This window comes from Poecilia reticulata, linkage group LG19 (assembly GCF_000633615.1).
Source record: "Poecilia reticulata strain Guanapo linkage group LG19, Guppy_female_1.0+MT, whole genome shotgun sequence".
Lineage (NCBI taxonomy): Eukaryota > Metazoa > Chordata > Actinopteri > Cyprinodontiformes > Poeciliidae > Poecilia > Poecilia reticulata.
Window position 1 is genome coordinate 15,868,860 of NC_024349.1, and position 26,557 is coordinate 15,895,416.

The window sequence follows — 26,557 nt, forward strand, 5'->3', positions numbered from 1 at the left end:
AAAAACACGTTTGTGTTTGTATATTTGTGGAGCCATAGTTGTTATAGCACACAATATCCACCAGGTGGCTGTCTTTTCCCTTCTGTAAAAACTAGAGCTTTATCTTCTTTAGACATCTTTGGTCTTCTGATAATGAAAGATATTCTTCTGCAGGAGGATGCAGATGCAGCTATGCCACTCGCAAAGCTACTTATTGGAGAATTTAAACTAAAAATCATTTTTTTCAATCAGATGTATGTTGGCCTTGTTTTCACTGTTGCTTGTCAGAAACAGAAACTGCTTCATTGCAACACAAAACGTTTATGTAGGTTTTTGTCAAAGGCCTCGCTGTCTGAGAGTATAAAACATGGTCTTAAATGCAAGACATATTTTCTGAATGCGTGACTCTAAGTTTTAACAACAGTGAAAACTCTGCCACCGAGTAGACCACTTCACATGCTTTATTTCAGCACCCAAAATAATTAAAAACATCTTGATTTATTATACATGTACAAAATAAGTACAGAATCTCTCCTTGAAATCATGAAAGTCGGTCTGCTTCAATTTCCATTTTTAAGAAACTCTCTGCAAAAAAAGACATCAATGAAACATAAACAACCGGGAAGATGTGTGCTGTTCTTTTGAGTGATTTCTTTTTTTTTTTTTTTCTTTCTTTTTTTTCAAGGATATTTAAGGGATTTTCCACAGATGGGGCAAACACTGAACATGTGGGCAGGGAAGTCACTCGCTTGTATCTACAAAGACACGAATGCATGCATCACACCTGCAGCAATCGCCTCTGTCATCAAACCAACACTCAAAGAAGAAAACAATTGCACTGCATAGACAACAAGACAATGAGTGAATTTAGTAGCACCAAAGTTCTGCAGGCATTAGTGGCAACAATTACAGTATGAGAGTGAGAGTTTGATCATCAAATACTGATAACTGGACCTCATTTGGATTAGTAATAGCACCTTTAAATGGTTYAATGTCCCCCGATAGGCAATTTCTAAAGAAAAATTGGGGGGTGACTCTGAGGTAGCCATCTATATATTGCAATGAAGGTGAGCTTAATTGTCTTGTTTTTTTGTTGGTCCAAAGTTCAGGTGTTTTTCATATCTATTTAGATCAACAAGACACTCCACACTTTTTACAATTTATTTAACACCAGAAAAATGGTACATATCATTTGTTGTTTTCAAAGTCCTTCTGCAGTGGTAGGAAATAGGTAAAAAGTCACCCGATTCTGTTTTCTTTTTTTCTCTTATTTTTAATCATCTCCTTTGGGGAAATTTTACACATACGTACATTATTTTCTTGTTGCCAGTGGAATCAAAAAGTTTTATTTAAAGTGTCCCTGTGTGGTTGGTTTTCAGATGAAGTAGCAGTCCCAAAATAAAAAGCATCTCAGGGTTGGAAAAAAAAAATGCAGACACCGTCTTCAGTGGAGTGGTTTTAAAGCATTGTGGACCAATGGCGGCCGAATGAGTTTTGGTTGCATAAGAAAAAAAAGAGGTTTTAGAGATGACTGCTAGAAAAAAACAACAATGTCATGTCCATGTTTCTTTCATTTTTTTTTTTTTTTTACAAGAAGCAAACGGGGCCAACTTCGACGCCAAATTCCTGATCGGGTGCACCAACATCCATAGGAGCAATGTCAATGATGGGCAGTCGGGTTGTTTTCGATGTCTTGTAGTCGATGACTGTCTTGCCCCATGTGCCAGTGTGTGACTATAGAGATAAACAGAAAGACAAAACAGACATAAGTCTCTAATAGCTTAACAGATACATAGAAATGAACAGAAAAATCAGCTATCCAACTGATATATTCACATTTGAATTTGATTAGTCATAGCTCGTGGCCTTGTACTACTACTACTTTGAGCTGAAGAGTGTGCTTAGGATAAAATAAATTATTTAATTTGACTTAGCAGTATAGTTTTGGTTTAAAGTTATGAGGACGGTGCCTTCTGCCAGATATTTCTCACACTTTCTGTGTGGAAGTTGTTACTGAGAAAGGAAGATTAAATGTCATTGCTATGTGAAATATCAGTAATGCCAAATAAATGAGGCCAGAGAAAGCACTAAGACATAGTAAGCAACCTAAAACAAACATGTATTTTCYTAAAGATATTCAGATATATCTAGTTTATTTAAGCTACTGGACAGCAAGAAAGAGCAAGACTTCACTAGATAGCAAGAAGACTAAACAGAGCAAAGGTGCTTTTTTTATTTCATTGAGTTTACAACTCATGTTTGTTTGGGATATGCTCGATTTGAAAAGCTCAAATTTTCTCCAGGTAAAACAAAAAGAAAGTCCTACTTTGCTGCTGCTAGCGACACTAACCATGCTAGCTAGTTATGCTACTAAGTTCCTATATGCATCGTCTTTGATCTAAATCTTATTCTGATCACAAATTGGTCATGAAATTTGTATGAGTGCATAACTACAAATATGACTCAATACGAAGACAGAGGGAASTTACCGTGCAGCCATCCTCGCTGACGCTGTATGTGAAGCGGCTGTTGCCCTCGGCTCTGATCTCGACATCATTGGAGCCCTGGAGAAGGAGGGCCTTCTTCAGGTTGCCTGTTGCAGAATCCATGTAGGCGATGCTGTTCTTGCAGTGATATGTCACGTTCTGTGAGGCCTGGTTGGACATCAGGCGCATGAAGGAGATCTGGATGTTGACGTCCTCGGGATCAGCTCCCTCGGTGCCATACTGGAACTGCGTGACGGGTAGAAGCAAAAGTCACTTTTTGATCGTACTGACTAGAAGTAATCGGAGGCATTTTGTGACGGCGACTCTCACCTGGAATCCACCGGTCATGGACTCGCTGAACCAGATGTGCTTCTTCTCTCTGAGGTTCTTGCTGAGGTACCAGTTCTTCATGGGGATGTTGGAATCGATGGGGTAGACGCAGGTCTCTCCAGTCTCCATGTTGCAGTGGACCTGGATGGCGTCCAGAGAAGAGCCCTGGTTGGGGTCAACCCAGTATGTGCCTGTAACCGAGAAAAATATAAGGAGGGTTTCAGGTTTGATCAAAATCTAAGTCTGGCAAAAGGTGCTAAAAGAAAAAAAACGGTCTACGAACTCTGATCCTCACTCACCGCTCTTCCATTCAGGGTGGCACATCCTCAGGTCACGGCACATGCGAGCAGGGCTCTTCTGGGAGCCGTCGGGGCTGCGGATATTCTCAACCTTCTGGGTCAGGGTCTTCAGGGTGGTGTCAACCTCCATGTCGCGGTCACGCATCATGTTGGGGTCATCAGCGCGGTAGCCACCACGGAGAGGATCTGGGCCCTTCTCCTGCTGGGGTGGTGCAACGAATTCAAAGGCGCTGCCAGGGGCTCCAGGAGGTCCAGGGGGTCCAGGAGGTCCAGGGGGACCCTGTTTTGAGATAAGACGGTAATGAAATAKGCAGACTTACAGCAGGGGTTCCGAAGGGTTTTTGTAAAAGTCACCCAGACATCTTAACTTGTCCTTAAAAGACTTGATTAGATTTGAAGAGGCCTTTTGAAACATCTTATACATGTTCAGTTTCCTTCTGCTTTTGCACTGTTTACACCAATTTACTAGAAAGGTTTCTAATAGTAATGAAACTCACAGAAGGTCCCAGCTCTCCATTGCGACCACGAGGTCCAGGGGGTCCGATGGGTCCGGGCATACCGTTCTGTCCATCCTTACCAGGGGAACCGTTGTTTCCAGATGGCCCCTTAAATGAAAAGCAAATCATTTAGAAGTTTAACTTTGTTGATTCTTTGACATGTTATCTTGACACAATAAAGGAATTCCAAGTACTTTTGCTTTTTAGTAAAAGCATCGCAAATGTTAGTGGTGTATCCAAATATTGGCATGGTGACGCAAAGCAGCAGGACTTACTCTGGGTCCAGCGGGTCCGGAAGCACCAGCGGGTCCTCTGTCTCCGTGAACTCCCTGGTAGCAGGCGAAGATAATGACGTCATCATCATAATTAACAGCATTAAAAGCTTTAAAACATCAATCTACGAGGACTGATCAATATAAAGTGTTTAGTACTGTTCTAATGTATCAAATATGATTGCATATGTGAAAATGAATGCCTAAGGGATTATAAAACTCTTAGAGGAGATATTTCTTTTTGTTTTTTAGCAGTGTATAAGTGGTAGTAGAGACTCACAGGAGGTCCAGGCAGACCAGGCTGTCCGCTGAGTCCTCTGTGTCCCTTGTGGCCTCTATCTCCAGCCTCACCAGCCTCTCCTCTGTCTCCCTTAGCACCAGCAGCGCCCTGAAAATTGCCAAAGATGCCATGACATGTTAATGCACAACTCTGAGACTTAATGTGGATAACTGGGATTCATGTGCCGTAGATTGATGAACTTACAGTAGAACCACGGGGTCCAGTAATGCCAGCAGGACCAGCGGGACCAGCAGGACCCTGAAGGAAGGAAAGAGGTTTAATACAAAAATAAACAACACACACACACACACAAAGAAGTTTGGGACAAACTGAATCAAAAAAAGCACCAGCATCATGGGGGGACTTACACTCTCTCCGCGTTCACCGCTTTTGCCAGAGGGGCCGACAGCTCCGGGGGCTCCAGGAGCACCAGGAGGTCCAGGGGGTCCAGCATTGCCACTCTCACCACGGTCTCCCTATAAAGCATATGTCTGTTAGCCAGGCAGCTAAGCTCTACATTTTCAGATGTGTAAGGAAGAGTTCTCCATTTTTAGATAAGATTTTGGGGGAAATAAGCCTTTTTAAAGAGTAAATGTTCACCTTAGGGCCAGGAGGACCGTCACGACCAGGAGCACCATCATGACCAGAAGATCCCTGCAGAGGAGCAGCAAAACTGGTCATTCATAACGAATCGAAAGGAAATATCAAACAATAGTGATTTCAAGCCTCATACCTCACGACCAGCCTCTCCRGGGGCACCAGACAGTCCAGGGGGTCCACCAGGTCCAGGGGGTCCACGCTCACCAACAAGGCCAGAAGGTCCCTGCTTACCAGGCTCACCCTAAGAAACAACAGGGGATTGCTTTTTGTCAGGCAGGGAAGTGCCCAGTGAATGGTTTTAGAGAGCCTAAGTTAAATTTAGCACTTACATCAAGGTTTAGAAAATMAGAACAGATGTCAAGAATACTCACAGCGGGTCCAGGGATACCAGTGGAACCACGCTCTCCACGCTGTCCAGTGATACCTACGATACCTCTCACTCCAGCGATACCCTGGGGTCCAGGCAGACCGGGAGTACCCTACACAGAGRGACGCGGGAGTCAGTGGGGTTGAATCATGCGCAAAGCGAATGGCGGTAAAGTGGCGAGTACTTACAGGGGATCCATCAGAGCCAGGGGATCCCTTCTCTCCACTGGGRCCGGGAGCACCGGCAGCACCAGACTCACCAGGGCGACCAGCAGGGCCGGTCTCACCGCGAGATCCTCGGGGTCCGTCCTTTCCAACGGGTCCAACAGGTCCGGGGGGTCCAGAAGCTCCCTAGAATCACGCCACAAGGTCACAGTAAGACAGAACAACTCCATTAGCCATCACCCCACGGCCATGTAGAAGGTAATTTACGTGATGATTCTAAAACTCACAGAGGGGCCAGGGGGTCCAACTCTGCCGGCAGGTCCAGGGAAACCAGTAGCACCCTGTGGAGACAGACACAGGTATGGTGAAACATTAAATGTATTTGCAAACATAATGTGAGAATATTTAAGCTAAGTTACTACARAAGATATTTTCTACAACAAAATATGAATAGCTATTGTCCAATTTTTGGTTGTTGAATTTTGTCTTTTGACAACTGAATTTAAATAGAGAGAGAGAGAGAAAGAAATAAACTTTTATAATACGTTTTTATAATACTTCCCAAATTTAATGGCAGTTGCTATTTCAGTACAAATTATTGAAAGAACCTTGCTAAACCCTATTGCTAAAATTTTTAAAACACTTTAATATAGAACTGGAGTGTCCAGCATAAGAACAGACCACATCTGTTTTTGTTGTTTTTGTTTGCAAAAACTCAACAAATCAGGAGTGTAAATAAAAAAGAGGCACATAATTCATAAATTGAATTTTTTGCCATACTGGAYTTCATAGAGTCCATGTGTTTCCTAGGACTCCTGTAATATTTTCTTTAGATGAAAAATCACTATTTACAACTATGTTTTCAGGAATTGCTCTAWATTTGCAYGTTGACTTACAGGAGATCCAGCACCACCACGAGCACCTTTGGGTCCAGTAGAACCAGCAGGTCCCTGTTGAACAAAAATGTATTTAAAAAAAACGATCAGACAATAAGACAACAKTTGTAAAAACCTCTTGAAGAACACAGAGTCAGATGCTTCTGACTGTAGAGTGACAAACCTGAGGACCGGCAGATCCAAAAGGTCCAGGAGGTCCAGCAGGGCCAGCGTCTCCCTTTGGTCCGGAGTCACCACTCTCTCCCTTGGCACCAGGCTGACCATCAGCACCCTGAAATGGGAGGATAAAAAAAAAACAAAAAAAACATTAGAGTCCATGTTTTTGTCACACATGAATTCAATATGTACTCCGATCTGCATTTTACTTACAGGAGGTCCAGCAAATCCAGCAGGTCCAGCAGGTCCAGTCTCTCCACGCTCACCCTGTTGGAGTCGTCAATTAGGTCAGTTCAGTCTCTTGGGAAATGCTGCGTCCCCTTATCATGCACTGAGGTCTCACGTCTTTTTGAATTAATAAAGACCACTGGAGCAATCTAACGACTTAAGGGTTTAGAAAACAACTTACAGGGGAACCACGAGGACCAGAGGGTCCAACGATTCCAGAGGGACCAGCCTCTCCCTAAAACCAGAGAAGAAGAAGTACAGGTCAGCAGACAAAATAATCATAAATCATAAAAATAAATATAACACACATTCACTTACAGTATGAATGATACATTATGTTGACAGACTATAAATTTGTCTGAGAGTGCTGTAATATATTTTTTTAATTGCTCATCCGCTTGAACACTGATTATTATTGGTCCTAAGGAGTCCCTCAGGGTGCCATATTGAGATCCATTTACTCTCTACATAAATCGTCTTCATGATAATATTCTAAATGATTTTAACATAAGCAGCATCAAAAACAGACTGGAGAAGTCKGCCTTTGATGTTCTGGTAAGATTAGYGCAATTTAGGTTGGGATTCAATGCAGAAAAATAAAAATAAATTATAAATTGGCAAAGAGTCTAAATTTCCTAAAATAGACATTGTTTAAGGGCAAATTGAAAATTCTAATCAGTAATTATGGTTAAAGCATTATAACTGTTTATAATTTACAATTTAAGACCAATATTGTTTGGATTTTTACACAGTTATGCTAAATATTATCTTTGTTTTTTGGGGGGGATATTGTTGTATTTATGATTGTTTGAATGCAATGTATAATCTCAACCTGACTTCAACCTGGATATAAGAATATCCATTCATAAAAAAATAAAAAAAAGTGTAATAAAATAACTGGTGAGGAGAGATTTTAGTTGCACATGGTGCCACAATAGCAGACTAGTRCATTAACTATGGTTTATTGTTCATATTGCAAAAGGAATTACATACATTTGCTGTTTTTTTTAATCATAGTTTGAGGACTCAAAACAATACCATATTTAGATTGTTTTTCTCTATATGTGAGAAGAAACCTGAAGAAGTAGAGATGTTGATGAAGATAAACATCGTCCTTGATCTCACCTTCTCACCCTGAGAACCAGGAGGTCCAGGAAGTCCAATAGCACCAGTCAGACCGCGCACGCCATCTTTGCCAGAGGTGCCATCAGAACCCTTAGCACCAGCATCTCCCTAAACAGAGAAAAGTGTGGTTAAACAGATGAATGTGAAATTGAATGCCAGCTGGCCTAGCAAGCCATAATAAAAATGGATAAAAAAAATATAAAAGGAGTTACGATTTTCAGTGATGAACTCTCAACACAGTTAACCATGCTGCTCATAATGTTATCCATGCCAAYTGGTGTATATTAGAGCCCCAAGTTTGAACCATTTATTATGATACTTCAAAACAATTATAATAACAAATTTGCTATTATTGTGACAAAAAACAACAACAACAAAAACAACAGCATATCTCAATTTCTAACAACATGTAAGATTTATCTAAGAGTGACAATATTTAAATAGCAATCAATAAGTCAGTATGACACTGATATCTTGACTTTTTCAGAGCCATATCGGGTTACTTATTAAGTTTTGGATGTATTTTTCAAAGAAAGATGAAAACCTATTAGCTTACACTAAGTTTATACAAAGCAAATATTAAAAGAAAGTAAAACAAAGTGAAAGTTTTAAATGCTGTCACACAGTAGAATTAGTCTATCCAAATTGTTTGGCTGTTACACTCACTCTCTCTCCCTTGGGTCCAGGAACACCGGCAGATCCTCGCTCTCCAGGCATTCCCTGCATACCAGGGAGTCCCGCACTACCGGGGGCGCCACCAGCTCCAGGCTCTCCCTGTGCAGGTACAAAAAAAGARAGAAAATACATTTTAATCATCCCCCAGATATGACCTGGACGAAACAGATCAGGACTTTGGAGACCCAGTACAGTTTGAAGTTTGTTCATTTACTCCTCCGCTGCTTAAAAGTTGTAATTGAGTGAATTTACCCCGCTGCTGCCCCCTAGTGGCAGGCATTGTCACAATCCGTGACAATGCCTGGGTTTTTACAGAACCCGTACCACAACAGAGATGCAAAACAAACATAAAACTCCAGCTCACATTTACAGATGCTGAACAAATGTCTSGTATATCTTTGTAGAAATGCTCAAATCCTGCATACGGGAAACATTTTGTTGTTTATTATTCTCCAAAGATTTTATATGATTCCCCATTTCCATTGACTGTTGTTGACATGAAAGACTATGTCAGCTAACGAAGCAAATAGGAGTTTGGAGTATTATTTTTTAGATTAGAGAAGTTAATAGAAAAGTCATTTAAAATGCTAACTGTCAGACGCAGTACAAAATGAGCTGGTGGTTTGATCGATATTTGATCAGCATGAATGTGGAAGCGTGTTCCATATATTTTCTGAAAATCGTCAAATGATCATCACAGGCTAAGCTGAGTAAATAGGAAGTGACACGCATGTGAGCACACTTGTTTCCCTAGCAAAGCTGTTTTGTTTCCGATAAAAAGATTAAAAGGCAAAAATCAGAGGGATTCCCAAATAGTCTCGTTTGTCAGTTTGGTTTTGGTCTCTGCTTATCACGACCCATTTTAACATATTCTGTAGGTACCTCTGCTAAAAGCCACTAATAGTCTCACTTAATATATATTAATGTATTTTAAATCCAGACCCAGGATGTTCACATGTTTTTTTGACTCCTATAAATTGGAAAAATTGGATTTCCCTTTCCTGATATTTGCAGGTGTTCCTGCTGTTYACTGCCCTTAATCGACRTGTTTCACAGAGGGCAAGACTCTTCCAGGTCTGAGCTGTAAAATTTTCTGTCCAGCTAATTTATTTTTTTTTACCATACCTTAGGTCCATCGTTTCCACCAGCACCAGGGGCGCCACGGGCTCCAGTTGGACCGGCAGGCCCGGGACCGCCACGCTCACCAGGGAAGCCTCTGTCACCCTGGAGGAAACGCAGAGAAAACATCAGGBTTTTTCTCTGTGCTGTAAATACTGCRTGTACTGTAAATATWAAAACAGGATGTTCAGCAAAACAAGAGGGGCTTACTCTGGGTCCAGATGGGCCAGGTGGTCCRGCCTCTCCAGGAACGCCCTGAACACAAGCAGCAGAAAGAGCGATTACTGTCGGGTCTAATTTKGCTTTGTCCAAACAATTTGTTTGTCAATAGTTCAGATTTAGCCATGAATGATGCAGATCATACCTGCTCGCCAGGCTTGCCGCTCTCACCAGTAGCACCTTGGGGTCCAGGAAGACCCTGTTCAATAATTAAAGATGCAGTTGAATGTATGAATTATAAAGTGGGACAAAAAACCAAAAACAAATCACTTTAGAAGATGGAAGGCTTCAAAAACTCACTTGGAATCCTGGTGCACCAGAAGGTCCCTGCTCTCCTTTCTCTCCAGCAGGTCCCTGTAATCAGAGGTTGGAGAAATTTTTATATATTATTATTTTATATTCCTAATAAAAATAGGGGGGGAAGGGAAGGATTATGAAAATTATATTTTTGATGCTTAAAAGTAATGGAGGCAAACTGCTTACACCAGGTCCAGAAGGTCCAGGAGCTCCAACATCACCATCTTTGCCGGGAGCACCCTGAACAGAAGAAGGTCACAATATTTACCAAAATGTTTCTACTCTCATATTTCAACTTCAGTTCATTTCGGTTTATTTGCTTTACGCTATGGCGCAGAAAACACAATTTAAAATCAGTTTACACAAATAAGCATCTTCAGTTCAGTCCAGATTAATGCAGACTTTCAAATCTAATGCGCTCTTATTCTGATTTCGTCYTAACTTCAAGAGGTCCTGTAGTACTTACAACTGGGCCAGCAGCTCCACCAGGTCCTCTCTCGCCACCTTTACCAGATTCGCCCTGGTGACACAAACAGAGTTCACACACTCGCAACCCWAGGATCTCATCAATCCCCTCAAAGACACGGTACGGTGAAGGGTTCACTCACAGAGGCTCCCTTGGGTCCGGGGAATCCCATGACTCCGGGCTGTCCTCTGGATCCGGCGGGGCCGGGAGGTCCGGGGCGGCCATCTTGACCAGGAGCACCCTAATGGTTAGGAGTGGAGAGAAAATGTTTTATTAAAAACACAAAAAAACATTTAGGTTGATTCATTTTTAAAGCTGGCAAAAGGACATTGTCGTGTGTTTTGATATTGGCTGAGAAAGTCTGGATCTCATTTAGGTCATGTAAAACCAGAAGACTGTAAATCTTTGCTCACATCTTCCTCTTAGGTTTTGTGTTCTGCTAGTTCTTCATTCTTCAGAYAATAAGAGTGCTGGGGAGAACACGAACGCCTCACACTCATGTACTAGAACCCCKTTCTTTCAGTTCTCTTGAAAATGTCCTTATAGGTTTTATTTCCAGAGGTGAAGCAACCATGGTCTCCAAAATAAGAGCTTCTTCAATGAAGGATCTTATTTTGCTCATTTAGAAACTGAGCAAGCTAATCCATAATCAACCATAACTTTAGGTGTTGATTGCTGACTGTGTTAAACCGTAAAGAGATCAGAAGCTAGCCTTTTTTTTTCATTTTTTCTTTCACTCTGGTCTGAAAAGAGTTTCATATGTGGTTCTATTCTAAAATATTGAAGGAACTTTAACTAGAAATCCAGTCAAATCTTTAGAAACTATCAGTACTTACAGCAGGTCCGACTTTGCCGTCAGGGCCGGGGCTTCCGGGGCTACCGGTCACACCCTAAAGAGGAGGAGCAAGTTGAAATTCACTTGTTTTTTTTCTTTCTTTCTTTTCATCTCATTGCATTAAACAGAATTGTTCCAGTTTGTCTCAAAACTCACCTTTGATCCTGGAGCGCCAGGAGCGCCGGRGCTTCCGCCCTCACCAGTGGCTCCCTGAGATCCCATTTGTCCGGGGGCACCGCGCTCACCTGGGGCGCCCTGTTACAAAGGTCACAAAGGGTCAGAAATCATATCCAGTAGATTTAGTTATTTTTATGAAGTTCTGTACCAAGGGTTTGCAAATACTTGCTCCTGGTTTCATTTACCTTTCCACCAGCAGCTCCATCAGAACCAGGGAAGCCGCGAGCACCGGGGGCACCCTGGGAAAAAAAAAACCAAACAAACCCACCAAGCAGGTCAGTAAACGTGGTAAAATATGGTATTACCAAAGCAGCTCTGGGAATAAARTGATTTTTTTTAAGGGACTACAGACATTTTTACATGAAATTAGTACTAAAACCAGACATGACTGCAGGTCTATTTACAATTTAGAGGTTTTTGATTTGATTGAGYATGAAATGCATCGTCTCAGATGTGAGCATCAGATGCTGGTAAGAGGATAATTTAACCACCACAAACCTGYTCACTTTGTTGTATTTTAGTCTTTAAACTTAAGCTATGAATAGGAAATAACACAAGTTCTCCTGCTTTCTATTCTTCTTTTATTTGGATTYGTCACATCTGTTTTCACATTGTAGCATTAGAACTGCTACAATGTGAAAACAGGAATTCAAGGGTGACTTTCTCAACACTAACAAAAAAACGACAAAGCGATAAATAAAGGGTAAAAAAAAATAAACATACACGCTCTCCAGGGGGTCCACGGGGTCCAGCACCACCAGGCTCTCCACGAGGTCCTCTCTTTCCCTCCTCACCAGAGGGGCCAGGAAGTCCCTGAAGTCCAGCTGGGCCCTGGAAAAGAAGGAACCRTCTTATTCATCCGAGAAACAAAAGGCTGCGCGTGGTTCTCATTTTTCCTCCAAATGTGGTTTCAGACTTACAGGCTCACCCTTGGCACCAGCCTCTCCCTTAGGACCTGGAGGACCAGGCTCGCCCTGTTGGCAGAGAAACACGTTTCATTTATTCCGTCCAATCACTTCCGATCTCTGTGACACTGACTGGGAGACATTTCTGCACACGATATGCTGTCTACTCACATTGTTACCCTTGGGACCGGGAGCACCAGCGCCTCCCTGAGCTCCAGCAGGACCACGGTTACCGGGGAAACCAGGAGCACCAGCGATACCGGGAGCGCCCTGCGTAAAAAAACAAGTCGGAGTGTAAACAATCAAAAATGATTAAGCAGAATAAACCTGATCAGTGCGTCTCGTGCTTAACTTACATTAGCACCTTTAGCACCAGCCTGACCATCAGATCCAGGAGAACCCTGTTGGGAAATTCATGGGAAAAAAATGTTTGAAACCTACTTTAAAATGTTTTCATGCTGATTTTTTTGTTTGTTCGTTTTAAAGGAAGTCAGACTGATTAAAGGTCCTGTTACTCACAGCAGGTCCAGCGGGTCCAGAAGGTCCTGGGTTACCAGGCTCACCACGGGCTCCTTGGGGTCCCTCAGATCCACGACCTCCGGCAGGTCCGGTCTCACCCTGTCAGAGGGAAGGAAGCAACACCAATGAAGAAATCAGCACCTTGAAAATCAAGTAAGTATCATGAAAAATTTGCAAAATATGTTTGAGAGAAGGACTTCCTGGCTTATTATCAAACATGAAACAGACGCAAACTTAACAAAAAACAAAACAAAACAAAAAAACATTAATGCCAAAAGATGGACAAGGGTTCTGATAAATGTCTTTGAACACATTTCATTCTATTGATGTAAAATAGCCCATTTAAAGTCCATGTGCAGTTTATGAGATCTAAGCGCAAAAATGTGGTAGAATAATTACAACCTGCACTTAAACTAAACGTTTTCAAAGAATAAAAACAAGAATTTTATTAGCCATATTTTAAAGCCAAGCAGGTCATTGCTGTTGCGATTCCTTTTTAACTCCAGGAAGTGGAATATCAAAGGAAATGAATTCTAAGATGCTTTGTAAATGGAAAGTGACTGAGGAAAWAGGTCCAGCTGGGGTCCAATKACGTCTTCTGATTGCTGCTAGGATCAGTGAACCCCGTGATGGCTGGCAGTCGAGCATACTGTTTAATTAATCCATAATATCCTTACTTAAAAGTTATAGCTTAAGTTTTTCCTGCAAAAATTAAMAAWTTTTTTCAGAACCGAGGTTCAATAGTATCCAATGATGTGTTTTCCTTCATTCAGAGGAAAACATTTGAACACTAAGACTTAACTGGTGAAAAGGAAACAAAACTTCTGACTATTTTTAGTTGTTTTTCTTTTTCAGTTAAATACGGAAAATATATGACCTATTTGACTTACCTTAGCACCGACAGCACCGGGGAATCCAGGGGGTCCGGCAGATCCGGTGGGTCCCTAAACATCAGGATTGGACACAGATTGTTAGAGGAGCATGGTCWGAAAAGGCAAAACTAACTTTCTTTTATGTAGAAAAGTAAAAAGAACATTTTAATCATTGAAAACTTACGGGAGGACCAGCAGGACCGGTGTTGCCATCGTTACCACGAGCACCCTGCATGGAAGAGCAAACAGATTTTGCTCAGTTCAGCTTTTTTGCACGCRAGTTGAAGAAGGTTYAAGGTTAGAAAGTGTAAAAATGGTGGTGCTTACAGCAGGGCCAGCAGGTCCGGGGCGGCCTCTCTCACCAGGAAGACCACGGGCACCCTGCAAGAGAATAGAAAAAAATAAAACTGATCAATTTCTTCTAATTTTTGCAGACCTCTTAGAATAAAACCCCTCAGGAGATCACAAGAAATCATTAAATTGACTCTTTAGGACGGTGCAACTGAAAACGTACCATGGCGCCTGGGATGCCATTCTCTCCGGGGACACCAGGCTCTCCCTGCAAGACAGAGGTCAGCTTTTAAACAGCTGGATCACAAGGCAAAGTGATCTAGACGGAAGAACGGGTTTCTGGGCGTCTTACCTTAGGACCAGCAGGTCCGCCGTCTCCCTTGGAGCCATCAAGACCAGGGAAACCCTGCAGGCAACATCGGGAGTCATTATTAGATCATGTTTCTGCTTGTGACTCTAATTCAGAAGCTCCAGATTAGCACTAAGACTCACTCTGTGTCCCTTGATGCCGGGCAGTCCGGGGGTTCCGGGGAATCCACGAGCACCCTGCAGGAAAACAAGAAGAGATCTGTCATCATGGGAGTTACTCATGCAAATGGAAAGGAAATGTGATCATGATTGAAAAACTAAGAACTACAACAACAAAAAAAAACAGCAATAAAACAAGCACAAATTTGCAAATGTGAACACGGACAGGAATTTTGGGTGAACGGTCAAAGACTCTCTAATTCGGCTCACCTGAGGGCCAGCAGCTCCGCGCTCACCGGGGCGTCCAGCTTTACCAGCTTCACCCTTTTGAGGACACACAGACAGAAACATGTTTTTCAAAACACAGGAAGATGCTCGACCAAGTAGTAAAGAGGCAGTTTTAGCTGTAAGGGCAGGTAAAAAGGAAACAGAATCACTCACATCATCGCCGTTCTTTCCGGGAGGGCCTGCGGGACCRCGGGGACCCATTGGACCCTAAAAACACCAACAGATAATACCATTTATTCCAAAATGTTATTGACACAGATGAAGAAAAGTGGAAAAAAAACGGTATGCAGAAGTAGACCAATGACACATCATGTAGTCGAATATAAGAAAAGCAAGACATTTATTTGCCTCTAGACGTAATCATGYTCATTAATGATGTTTAAATCAAAAGCTGCAGTTTACAAACTGATGACGTTTGAATGAGTGACACAGTAAAATTGCYATTTATCAAACCAGTTATAATGTGTACCTACCACAGCACCGGGCTCACCAGGCTCTCCTTGGGGTCCTGCGCTACCTGAAGGACCCTGAAAGATATCAAGAGAAAACATTTTTAACACATCTTATTMAAAGATGAGCTGAATGATATATGGGGGGGGRGKYAGTGGTGCATCAATAGCCAYCTCTATAAATGTCTGGGCCAGAGACTCTTATTTTTCAAATACAAACTGAATTGACTTATTTATGCATGTCAGTCAAGCCAGAATGGCRTCAGAGTAAAATCCCTGCTTTGTTCTTAGTGTCCCAACCAACTTATATGTTTTTGAAAACTTTCTGGGGAGGTTTGGAGGATTACGTATGTTTCTGMTAAAAATGCTTACAGGTGGGCCRGGAAGACCAGGAACACCACGGGGACCAGGAGGACCCTGTTGATGAAGAGTTAGAAAAATCARACATCAATTTACATTTTTGTACACTCTRAAAACATGGGTCACTTTATGAAAATTTCGTACAATTGGGCCGGGGACGGGTGGGCCGCTGGACTTGGAGGGGTCGAAGTAGCTCATTTGAGGAGAGAAGTTCTGTGARGGGAGAAGACAAGGAAATTAGTCATTTTTTCAGCATAGAAACATCTCAGAAAAATACTTGAGCTAGTCCAGCCTCTCATAATCCTGTTACAAATATCAGAAATCTTAAACGAGAGCAGTGTTTTTATCGATCTATGAATGCTTTAATCTGAAGGAAGGTTGCTGAATTGGGTCAACACTTTCAGGTGTTTTTATTGTCAGATGAAACTCTGATACRTACTCCACCAAGGCCAGGGGGGCCAGGGGAGCCAGGTGGGCCGGGAAGGCCAGGCTGTCCGGGGATTCCATCATTGCCAGGGAGACCAGGAAGACCCTGGGAAAAACAGCATTCCAGACAGGTTACATGCCTCTCTATGCAGACGATGTTTTACTTTACTTTCAGAAGCCCAAAACATCACATCAGTGTCAGTACACCTTGAACTTCATATTCAATAACTTTAAAAAAAGAACATAAACAAAAATATTTGTCTAATACAAGCACATTTCTGCTTACAAAATATTGTAAACACTTTATTAATGATCTTTCACCTCATTTTAAAGAGAAACCTCAATGACAGTCTCATGAACTCTCTTTGACCTCTTGAGCTAGTTAACAGTTACAGTTATAAGTCACAGCAGCTTTATCAGCAATCATGTTGGTTTCTGACAGTTTTCATTCCTAATTCATGGAGCATATATTGCTCATATACATCTCTATTTTTTGGTGCTAACTAAAAAAATCTTCTTGTAAATGTATTAAATACAACATAATCAGCAACATGTAGAGCAGCTTTCATGAACTGGGCTGAAATACCACAAGGTAGACACAGATAATGTTTCAGAAATCTCGTCAGGATTGTCTAATATGCATATAAATTAATACTGAAAATTGTGTCTCAGACTTTTCTGCAATTATTTCTTTTTCYTTAGTTATCAGTRTGATTAGACTACAAAACAAAGTAAATAGAAACCTACCGGATCTCCTCTGGGGCCATCGGGTCCCTTTGGAATCTATAAGTACATTAAAAAAAAAACAGTTAAGCTATGCTGTAATCTTGTTTGCAGGATGTCAAATAATTTATGTTATTAAACTATAATGTTAAGGTCTGATAAATTCGGAATTGTTTCTCAACATTAATAAAATTATGAGAAAGAAAGGTTAAAATACCGTAGGTTCAGTGGGAGGACCTAAAAAAATCAAAGAAAAAAAGAAAGGTCAACAGCTAGCACATATAATTAAATTCAAAATATTTCAAGACAAGCTGAAATGTCAAGCTGCAAGTCCAAGCATGTATAGCAGATTTAGACATTAAAGCAGGGACTTTAATGCAGTCATGATTTTGTAATAGCTGCACTAAGAGCAACTTAAATAACTGAAACGGGGGGGAAAAGGGGTGAGGAGTGTGATGGTTGTGCACAAACTGGCATGTCGGGAAAATGATAAACTCTCCATTAGAAAGAGGGTGTAATCGAGCACTTAAAACGTTTGTTAAAAAGAACTCAGGAAAATGTGATCCAAAAGGAATTTTTTTTTTCTATGTGAAATCCTCAGGCAGGCAGACAGGCTGAGAGGCTCAGGTCCATGTGAGGTCTAGAGGCCAGAGGCAGCAGAGGAGCAAATCTAGGAGGTGGTGCAAGGCATGAATGAAACTGTAAAACAGGTGGGCCGTACCCTCGCCATCGGGGCAGACAGGGCAGCACTCTCCATCTGGAATGTAGGGGTCTTCACAATCGGACGTGTCCTCGCAGATCACCTCGTCGCAGAGGATGGTCCCCATGTCGCACACGCAGATCTGGCAGGGTTCTGGTTTCCATACATCCTTGTCGTTGTACGACTGTCCTTCTGATGTGCAGCTGCCAAATTGCTCTGAAAAAAATATATATATATATTTGTGATGAAGTCAAGGATTTTGAAAAGAATTTAGCATTATATTTACATTTTTGCATGTAAATTGAAGCTAGATGCTTAAATTCTCAGAAAAAAAATGGACACATCTAGTTTAGCAGCATGTTGATAAACCCTATTTCGGGATGTTTGCAACAAATTCTAATATTTGCATAAAATCGAACAATACCCCTTTTTTAAAATCAATAATTAGGGATAAAGAGATGCTAGCAAAAACCAGCAGGAGAATGAATTGATTTGAATTGACCAAGACTATAGTTTACTTCTTTCTCTACAAATCAGTGGTCTTTGGGCCTAATGCTTAACTTCCTCTTGGATCACTTCCTCTTAAGGTTGTCAAAGTACACTAGAAACTAACCTACAACATTTAACAATAAATGATGCCAAAAGTTCATTTTGCAAACATTAAGCATTGCAGTTCAAATAATATAGTTACATATTACTTTCCATGTGCTTAAGTAATCATTAGCATCCCTACAGATATTTCAGGAAAAATTTTTAAAAAACAAACTTTATAGAAGTAAAACTTGCATGCTGTATGAAAAACATCAACAGGGTTTTGTTACTTTTTAAGTGAAAATAGGTTAACTTAAAAAAGATTCTTTTACAAACAGTTATTTGGCAATTTGATATAAAACAATGTGCAGAGCATCACCTGGCTAACATGACAACTTGAAAAAGCAAAGCAAAAAATAAAACTTTTAAGTAAAATTGATGTAACCAGATGAAATATGATATTAAAAGCCACTGAAATGCTAGACTTTTAAAAAGTTTTTATACAGCAGAATTGGGTTGGAGACCCCTTTAATCCATCCTTTGGCTGCACACCTGTTTGGTGTAGAGCTCAACGAAGTGAACATTAGCTAAAGGATTATCATATGAAGGGTAATGGTTTTCTTCCTGGTAATTGTGGATAAACAAGCTTCAGCTCCAGATCCAGTAAAACATTCAAAAATGGACTGCTTCTTGATAACCAATTACAGTAGGTCCAATCACGTCTCAAGAGTGGTAGATTTTGCAGGCTGGGCATCAGGAGAGGGTTAAAGCGTAGACGTGCAGTTCCAGGCCTCGCCACATGGCGTCACTATTGTTTGCAAAAGAAGGCCTCCCTCGCCCTACTCCGGATGGTGATTAATTGACGTCTAGACGAACTTATTCCATTGTCGACGTCAGACTTTAGAGATTTTTCCGTTGTCATTTTTTTCCCTTAATTTGTTGCAATATTCTCTTAGTTTTAGAGCCGAAGCTCTCCACAGATGTGTGTCTGCTCTTTATTGATGCGGTTTCAAGCTTTTGTCTCGGGGTGCAAGTTCCTGAAGCGAAAGAAATTCTCACCAAATTCAGACTAAATATTGTTTAATTAAAATGTTGTTGTCTTTTCCTTTATACTTTTGTTTCTTTTGCATGAGTTTCAACTCTGTCTGAACTCATGTCCTACCACTGCGCAGAGATAAAACAGCTGCTCCCCTCAGGTTTGCACTCCAGAAGGACATGTGTCTGCACGCCAGTGAGATGGGGGAGAAAAAAAAAGAAGTGTGGAAAAAATGTCCAGTCTATAAGCTCCTATTCGCTTCCAGATCTCCAGAGGAGCCCGTGGAAAAAGAAAACACATTTCCCCAGTTCTGCCAGGTGGCGGGTCAAATATCCCGACTAGTTCCATCAAACTGCGCATCCTCTTGTGGACTTTCCACATCCTGAGAGAGGGCCACAAAGAAAAAAAAAAAAAAAGGAAAAACAATGTTTGAATACTTACTATCATCCTCGCCTTGACCTCTCGCCAAAAGCACTGTTGCGCTGAGCAAAAGCGCTAACCGAATATCCACAAAGCTGAACATGTCTAAATATTAGACATGTAGATTCTTTGTGGCAGGGGGGGATCCTCTTTTTCCTCCTCAGACACCACTCATATAGGGCAGGGTCCGGTCTGTGCGTAACTCCAATCCAGACCCCAGCAGAAACTCCCTACTGCCTAAACAAATGACTTATCTTGGCTTTTATATGGCTGAGCTTTTGGGGAGGTGCCGTGCGCGCACCACATAACTTGTTGCATGTTGGGGGCGCAAAATCCCTCCTTCATCGGAGGGGAATGGGCCGTCTCAACAAAAAGCAGTTCACGTCCCAGCTCAAACGTGGATGATGTTGGAAGGCATCATTTACGCACCGGCTCTGAGGCGCTGCAGACGTCCCGTATCATCTACCTGCTGTGGATTTTCTTAATTGAGACTTTTTTTTTTTATGTCAAGCTAAGAAGTCTTTAGCGGATCTGGATAGAACGGATTTTCAGCCAGCATATAAGTTATTTTCCCTCAAGAAGTTACTTTGTATATATTCTTAAGAAAGTTGTGCGCAATGTTATATTTGGATGCGTTTGGATCCGGGGAAGAGAGTCAAAGATGGAGATGATCAGAGGGAACTCACTGTGAGGCTTCGCACCTTGTTTTTAGTCACTGATGACCAGATGGGATCCACTGACATTTCTGGGATGGCGCACCAGAACCAGACTGCATCATAGCATGTCAGCACCTTTAATGATATGTCATTGTGAAATATATGGGTGAAAGTAACACAAAGCAGCGCAAGCAATAAGTAAAATAATTGTTGAATATAACCAGACAATATAAAGGACTCTATATGGCCCCTTCCTGCACACCCCTAGGTTACCTCCTGCCCAGTGGCACCACTGAAAACACTGGCAAATAAACTTCACGCATATGTCACACAAAGTCTAATTATCGTTGTTTATCTTTATTAGTTGTTTTTTTCCCTGGAAATATGACCCATTATGTTTTCGAAGTTTTTTTTTTCTGTGCCACTTTTTTATACCCTGCGAAGTTTAAATCACTCTTCTGCAGTACAGATATGGAGATATGGAACCATCTCATGATCTGATGTGAGAGACAGAGGAGGGAGGAAGCAGAAAGAGAGAGAGAGAAAATCTGGCAGATCCACAAAGCAGTCTGGTTACACTATGGACACGTTGCAGCCTCTAAAACAGAGAGCTTCAATTTGACCTCATTTACTCTCTTCTTCTTCTCCTTTCTTTTCACTCCCATCTTAAGTAGGCTCTTCTGCCTTTTTAGCTGCTAACAGTGAACGACACGTGCAGATTATATGTTTTCATTTTACGTTCAGACGTCAACATACACTTACAGGAGTGGAGTGCATTGCAAATGTATTCACCGAATATGTCCCCATTTTTCTTATGTTAAACATTCTTTGTATGTGATGAAATAGTAACTGAAAAAAAGAGAGCAGCATGATCCAGAAGTCATAGGGAAAGAATACAAACATTTCAATTCCAGATTTGGATTTAGCGCTATATCAATAAAAATGTCTTTTCTTGGTTACCTAGATGTATAAAACAGTTTGAGACATACCTCAAAAGAGTTCAATCAAAATTTGTCTGCAAACTGGAGGCTCATACCATACATGTCAGTTGATGAAATTATTAAAGTCAGAGAAAGTGGAAAAACTCAACAAGTCCAGGTTGCTTTGAAGGGTTTAAGGGGAAAGAAGGTTCTTTCTGGAAAAAAAATGGCAGCACATCTTACAACGTTATTTTCACAGACAACACCAAATAGGAGATGTTGGGTAATGATGTGCAGCATCTTGTTTGAAAAAGTTATGATGTACCATGGTATTAAAGCAATAATGATTTGGGTTTGATTTGTAGCCACAGGAAGCATTTTGCAGGAACAAAATGCAGCAAATCTAAACGAAAGGAAGCAACGATCTGCAGAACGGCGGGTCAACATTTGTTCATACTAATAGCAAAGAGTGAAAAGTGTGACAGATAATGATTAACTTGATTTCTACTGGGGTCTTTTCTCAATATAACATGATAAAACTCGCCATAGATTTAAGACTTTCACAATAATACGTAAATATTTTTAGCAGCTTTTCTTTGAAGAAAAGAATGTTTCTATCCATCAACATGCCAGATATACAACACAGATATGCCCTGGTTTCATTGTGACTTTTTCAGGGAGAATAAAGCTCTGATTATGCAATCCTTTCTATAAGATATGTTGTTGTTTGCTGCTTTAAGTCACTTTCCCTTCAGAACAATGACATGAATTTTGTTTCTAGTGTTTCTGCTTATCTGATGCGGAATGTAGTAAAAAAAATAAACCCGATTAGGAGTCAGAGTGGAAATCTGTGCTTCCAGAGTGCCGTCCTGTAACTGAACGGAGCTCAGGCTCACAGGACAGTGTTTAAATAGAACCGGTAATTTTCTGGTGTTTGTGTTGGACTCAAGTTACTGCAATCTATAATACACAGCGTTCAGACTGGTGGTTTGGGTGGAAGCGCACAGAATCCTTTTATGATATTTTAGCTGTCTTCAAATGCTTCACTGCTGCGCGTCTGTTCTAACTGGTAGGTGAGGCGTGCGACATACAGCAGATGAAATTCAGAATGTTTTTGGCCAAGGCAATCTGATATCGTTTGTTCACGTTTCAACTACAAACTGGTTTAATGAACTTTTATATCCCAGAGGAATACAAAGAAGAGCATAATCATGACATGGAAGACAAAAAAAAAGCACCATTTCATGTTTGGCTTGCATTTGAATTCACCAGCTTGGGACACATTAGCTTAAATTTGGACTGTTTTTCTTACCCAGAACATTTGTGAGGAGGAGTTTTTAAAGTTTCCCACTGATTCGGGTCTGGGCTTTGACTGTACCATTCAAAAACATGAATATGCTTTGATCTGAACCATTTATTTTGTTGCTCTGGCTTTGTGTTGAGACTGGTTGTCCAACCCTTTCTCATGTCTTTCCCTGCCTCCAACAGCTTTTCTTGCAGGATTCCTCTCTTCCCATTACATCTGACCAGCTTCCCCCGTCCCTCCCGAAGAACGACATTCCTGTTGCATGATGCTGCCACTACCCACACGTGCTGTTTGCTTCCACATTCAGCATTTTGTGACTCAGCCAAAGAGCTTCATTTTGGTTTCATTTAAGCAGACCTCCTTCTTCCACATGCTCACTGTCTCCTCCGTTCTACCGTTCAATTCATATCTATTTTCAGCAATGACATAAAGACCAGAAAATTGAAGTGCACAACTAAGACCTGCCATGTTGACAGATTATCTCATCTGACCTGTGGACCTCTGAAGCTTCTCCAAAGATACAGGCATAAAACTGTGTGGGAAAATATGTGCCTTACGTTTCTGTTTCATATTTTTAAAGGATTGTCTCCCAGGTAAAAAGTTGGAGGAATGGGAACATCCCTTTATGCATGGAAAAGCTGTGTCACTTTAATGGCAGAGTGGACCATGTGTTAGTCTAAAACAACACATCCCTGCACTGATTTCATACAATCAGTCGTAGCTCGCAAAGTAACTGCGCTCGCTTGTATCCCCTCTTCAACCGTCAGAGCTGCAGCCTGGAACACGTAGCATCTGCCTGCCCCGTCCACGTGTTCCTACTTGTATTCCTCTCAGTCTCTCTGATCCAAATGCATCAAAGCCAACCTCTCTCTCTCTCTCTCTCTCTCTCTCTCTCTCTCTCTCTCTCCCTCTCTTTTTCTCTCTCTCTCTCTCCCTCCCTCTCTCTCTCACTCTCTCTCTCGTGTCCATTGTGCCTGGATGCCCTGCGTTCAGAGGCTGCACTGCATTTATTTGATTTTTCAATTCTTTGACTTGCTGTGAAGCTGGCATTTTGCAGCAAGGCCTTTATTACTCATTGTTCCACATCATTATGACGTTTGCAAATTATTGTCAAGAGTGGGTTTTTGTGCAGACATTTCCCTCGTTGTTTAGGTAAAAGCCCGCTGCATGCCCACCTGTTCCAGACTAATTATACACTACACATGTTGAAAATTATAGCGCATCGCAATTAAAGTCAGTGAATGGTATATCTTTATAATCTAAATAGCTGTTTTTGAGCTGTGACAATGGTTATCTTTAAATATTTTTCAACAATTGCACGTGCTTGTATACAGCTATAGGTTGACATTCGTTTAAATGGTTTTCCATTAGACTTTAAAATCAGATTTTATTTCAACAAGGATTTTCTCTTGGTTTTATTGTTCGACTAAATTATTACGTTTTGCCGTCAGGTGAGAAGGTCTTCATTTTTCTTCCATCTGCTGATTCTAATTAGGCAGATGTTCTATAAATATACTCTCGTTGTATTTTATCATGGTAACAAAATGGCAAAAATAAATCTTGTTTAAATTTTTCGGTTTTGTTCTGGTAAAATATTTAAAAGTGATGATTTTGCATTTAGCTCTAGCCTGTAGTTTAAGTGATCAGATTTAGTCAGTGGTTTATGTACCCTCCTCTTGGAGCAGGGGCTTCTTCCTTGGTGAACACCACCCACTGAGGTCATGGTGAAGTAAAACTGGCTCCATTGGGCAGTGATAGTGGTTTTCCAGCAGTACCAGGTTGAAGTCATCAGCCATTAGCTTTAGAGGGGTTGTTCCTGAACGTCCTACGCAATTTCCTGTCATCTAAACAAGTTTGGGTCCCGGTAAGTTTGCGACACGTCTGAATAAAACTCTGAATTATGCTCAACAGTTTGAACTGATGACCTTTGATTCTGGAGCTGATTGTAATTTGTGGAGAACGATCATTTCCTCCCTTAGTTCTTGATGTATGAGGTTGAAGAAGAGTCAGAGAGTCGAAGTCATGAATTCCATTTATTAAGACTAAAATCCAGCTGGTTCATTTGTTCATGTTATCCTCATGAGCTAACAGAGCAAAATGGCATCACACAACAGTTTGTAATTCCCTTTGTTAGCTTCTGTATAAGCTACACCCTAAAGAGGGAGTTCCCTAACATGTCATTTCCTTTAGCCTTAGCTTCGTGTGCATGTGAGCTACGTGTGGGTATATGTTTAAGTGAGGATGCAAATGGCTAAAAGAGATAGAGGAAAACACAGAATTACTTATTCTCAACAAATTCTTCTCAGATCTTCATCAAATTTCTTGGACTTTTCAAATGTTGTAAGCATTTCTCAGTCAAAAAAGTACTGTCAAGCAATTGTTGCCAACTAAGCTTCAGTCTTAAGGCTTGATCTCCAAAGACAACTTAAAAGACATTCTAACATATGTTAGAATGCCAAGCAGTCTTCACATATGAAGACATTTGAAGACTTCACTTTGACTCAGAAGGATGAAGCTTGGACACATCTGGATGTTGCAATAAATTAAAATCAATCAAAACTTGTTTCCGAATGAACAAAACAGGTTAACATTACGCTCTGGGAGTGGCCCTAACCTCAACCAGCAAAGTGTGTAGCAGGAAACCAGCTAATTTGAGATTAATAATAATAAAAAAAAGATTCTACCAGTTTTAATAAGAGAAGTCATTTATACATCCAAAATTATTCCAGAAACTGGTCAATGTCTACAAAAGTGTGAGGTTTCTCTGAAGTTTTCTGAGACGTATTAATATTTGTTTGGATGTATGCTTATATTTGAGGCTGCTTGCGTTATGCTAACTCTCTAAGTCAGAGAAAACCCAGATCAGATTCAATCTTGTGAACCTAACTCTTTTATTGATTGTTGTTGCATGTTGTACATTGACGCCACCTCGACAAAAACATATTTTTAGTCGTTAAAAGCCCCAAATATTTGAAATTCATCCCCACATCACAAGTGAACACAAACTTCTTTTTGTACTGTAAACCACTAGTTTATACAAGGAGTGTGTAAATGTTTATCTTAGATTCTTCATCAGACAAAAAATATATATCTTTTTAAGATCTACCAAGAGTTTTCCACTCGCTCTTTTTCCACCAATATTTCAGCTATGGCATTTTTCCTCCATCAAGGTTTGCTCTTCTCGTCCTCCTGCATCTGGTTTTCCTTCCCAGCCCCCATCCGAACTCCAGATCTCCATCCCTCCCTCTCTCTGGCCCAGCCTCTTCTCTTCTCTCTCCCATCCTTCCACTCCCCCACCAGAGCAGACACCCAGTCAGACATAGGATGGAAAATATGACCGGCTCCTTCCCTTGCCGAAGATAATATGAGGGAAGGAGCCCGACTGCTTTAAACGGTGGCAGCACCAGAAATTGACATGCAGAGAAAAAGAATCAGAGTAAATAGCCACCTGAACTGCAGTTATGAGTACATATTTGCCAAAGCTCTTAGTTTTGAGGGTTGTCGTGTAAAAAAACTTACTTTGCTCTGTAAAATGTCAACTAGAGACAATAAATGTTTACTTATATGAGGTGTGATTATATATATATCGCAGCTCTTCAATGAAACAGCAAAGTTCTGTTTATGATCTGCATATTAACTCAACACTGGAGGCCACATGAGAAAACCCGAGGAGCTTCGCTGTGAATGCGGGTGTCGTGTTTCAGCACTGCGACGGCTCAAACTGAGGGAGGGCCTTTTGTCTTTCAGAGAGGAGAATTAGCAATGTGAGGTCAAGCTGAAATGTATTAAACACACACACACAAAATCACAACAATAGTTTTCCTCTTTGAGTCCACTCCTGGATTTCTTTTGGGAATGTTGGATTTCCTTTGAAAAAAAACGTTAACAATCATCGCTGTTTTTTGTTTTTTTTTCTTTATCTGCTATCACAACTTGACCGCAAACTTCTTTGTGTTTTATTTAGATTTTATTTCACAGACCAAAGCAACAAGGTAGCTTTTGTTTTTAAAGTTAAAGAAAGGCAATATGTGGTTTTGAGAGTTAGTTTTTGCAAATAATAAAAATCTGAAACGTTAAGAATGCATTTTTAACCAGTACATTGTAGAACCATGTTTTTTTTTTTTGGTTTGCTCTTCTCCAGGCTAATATCACCATACTTTATTACAATATAGCTCAAGCTCGATATAATTACCTTACAGTGTCTGTACTCTGTAGACATC

General features: G+C 40.9%; 1 protein-coding gene across 2 annotated transcripts; it reads right to left on the reverse strand.

The window, feature by feature from the left end:
* Nucleotides 1–422: 422 nt before the first annotated feature.
* On the reverse strand, nucleotides 423–19,691 carry col1a1b (collagen, type I, alpha 1b). Of its 2 annotated transcripts, XM_008437279.2 has the most exons (51): nucleotides 19,477–19,691; nucleotides 17,490–17,684; nucleotides 16,986–17,005; nucleotides 16,793–16,828; nucleotides 16,059–16,151; nucleotides 15,764–15,832; nucleotides 15,632–15,676; nucleotides 15,284–15,337; nucleotides 14,964–15,017; nucleotides 14,793–14,846; nucleotides 14,547–14,600; nucleotides 14,407–14,460; nucleotides 14,278–14,322; nucleotides 14,091–14,144; nucleotides 13,948–13,992; nucleotides 13,782–13,835; nucleotides 12,892–12,990; nucleotides 12,729–12,773; nucleotides 12,544–12,642; nucleotides 12,388–12,441; nucleotides 12,191–12,298; nucleotides 11,653–11,706; nucleotides 11,447–11,545; nucleotides 11,292–11,345; nucleotides 10,598–10,696; nucleotides 10,456–10,509; nucleotides 10,176–10,229; nucleotides 9,993–10,046; nucleotides 9,838–9,891; nucleotides 9,684–9,728; nucleotides 9,480–9,578; nucleotides 8,346–8,453; nucleotides 7,680–7,787; nucleotides 6,736–6,789; nucleotides 6,540–6,593; nucleotides 6,334–6,441; nucleotides 6,171–6,224; nucleotides 5,562–5,615; nucleotides 5,299–5,460; nucleotides 5,115–5,222; nucleotides 4,877–4,984; nucleotides 4,744–4,797; nucleotides 4,512–4,619; nucleotides 4,348–4,401; nucleotides 4,144–4,251; nucleotides 3,867–3,920; nucleotides 3,592–3,699; nucleotides 3,095–3,374; nucleotides 2,796–2,986; nucleotides 2,469–2,711; nucleotides 423–1,713 (listed from the first exon to the last, which is right to left on the reverse strand). In XM_008437279.2, exons 1-51 carry the CDS (start codon nucleotides 19,556–19,558, stop codon nucleotides 1,567–1,569), a joined length of 4,344 nt encoding a protein of 1,447 aa, XP_008435501.1. In that variant the 5' UTR covers nucleotides 19,559–19,691; the 3' UTR covers nucleotides 423–1,566. The 2 variants fall into 2 exon arrangements, with proteins under 2 accessions (XP_008435501.1, XP_008435502.1); XM_008437280.2 differs by lacking the exons at nucleotides 4,144–4,251; nucleotides 4,348–4,401; nucleotides 4,512–4,619; ... (5 more) ...; nucleotides 6,171–6,224; nucleotides 6,334–6,441.
* Nucleotides 19,692–26,557: the final 6,866 nt, after the last annotated feature.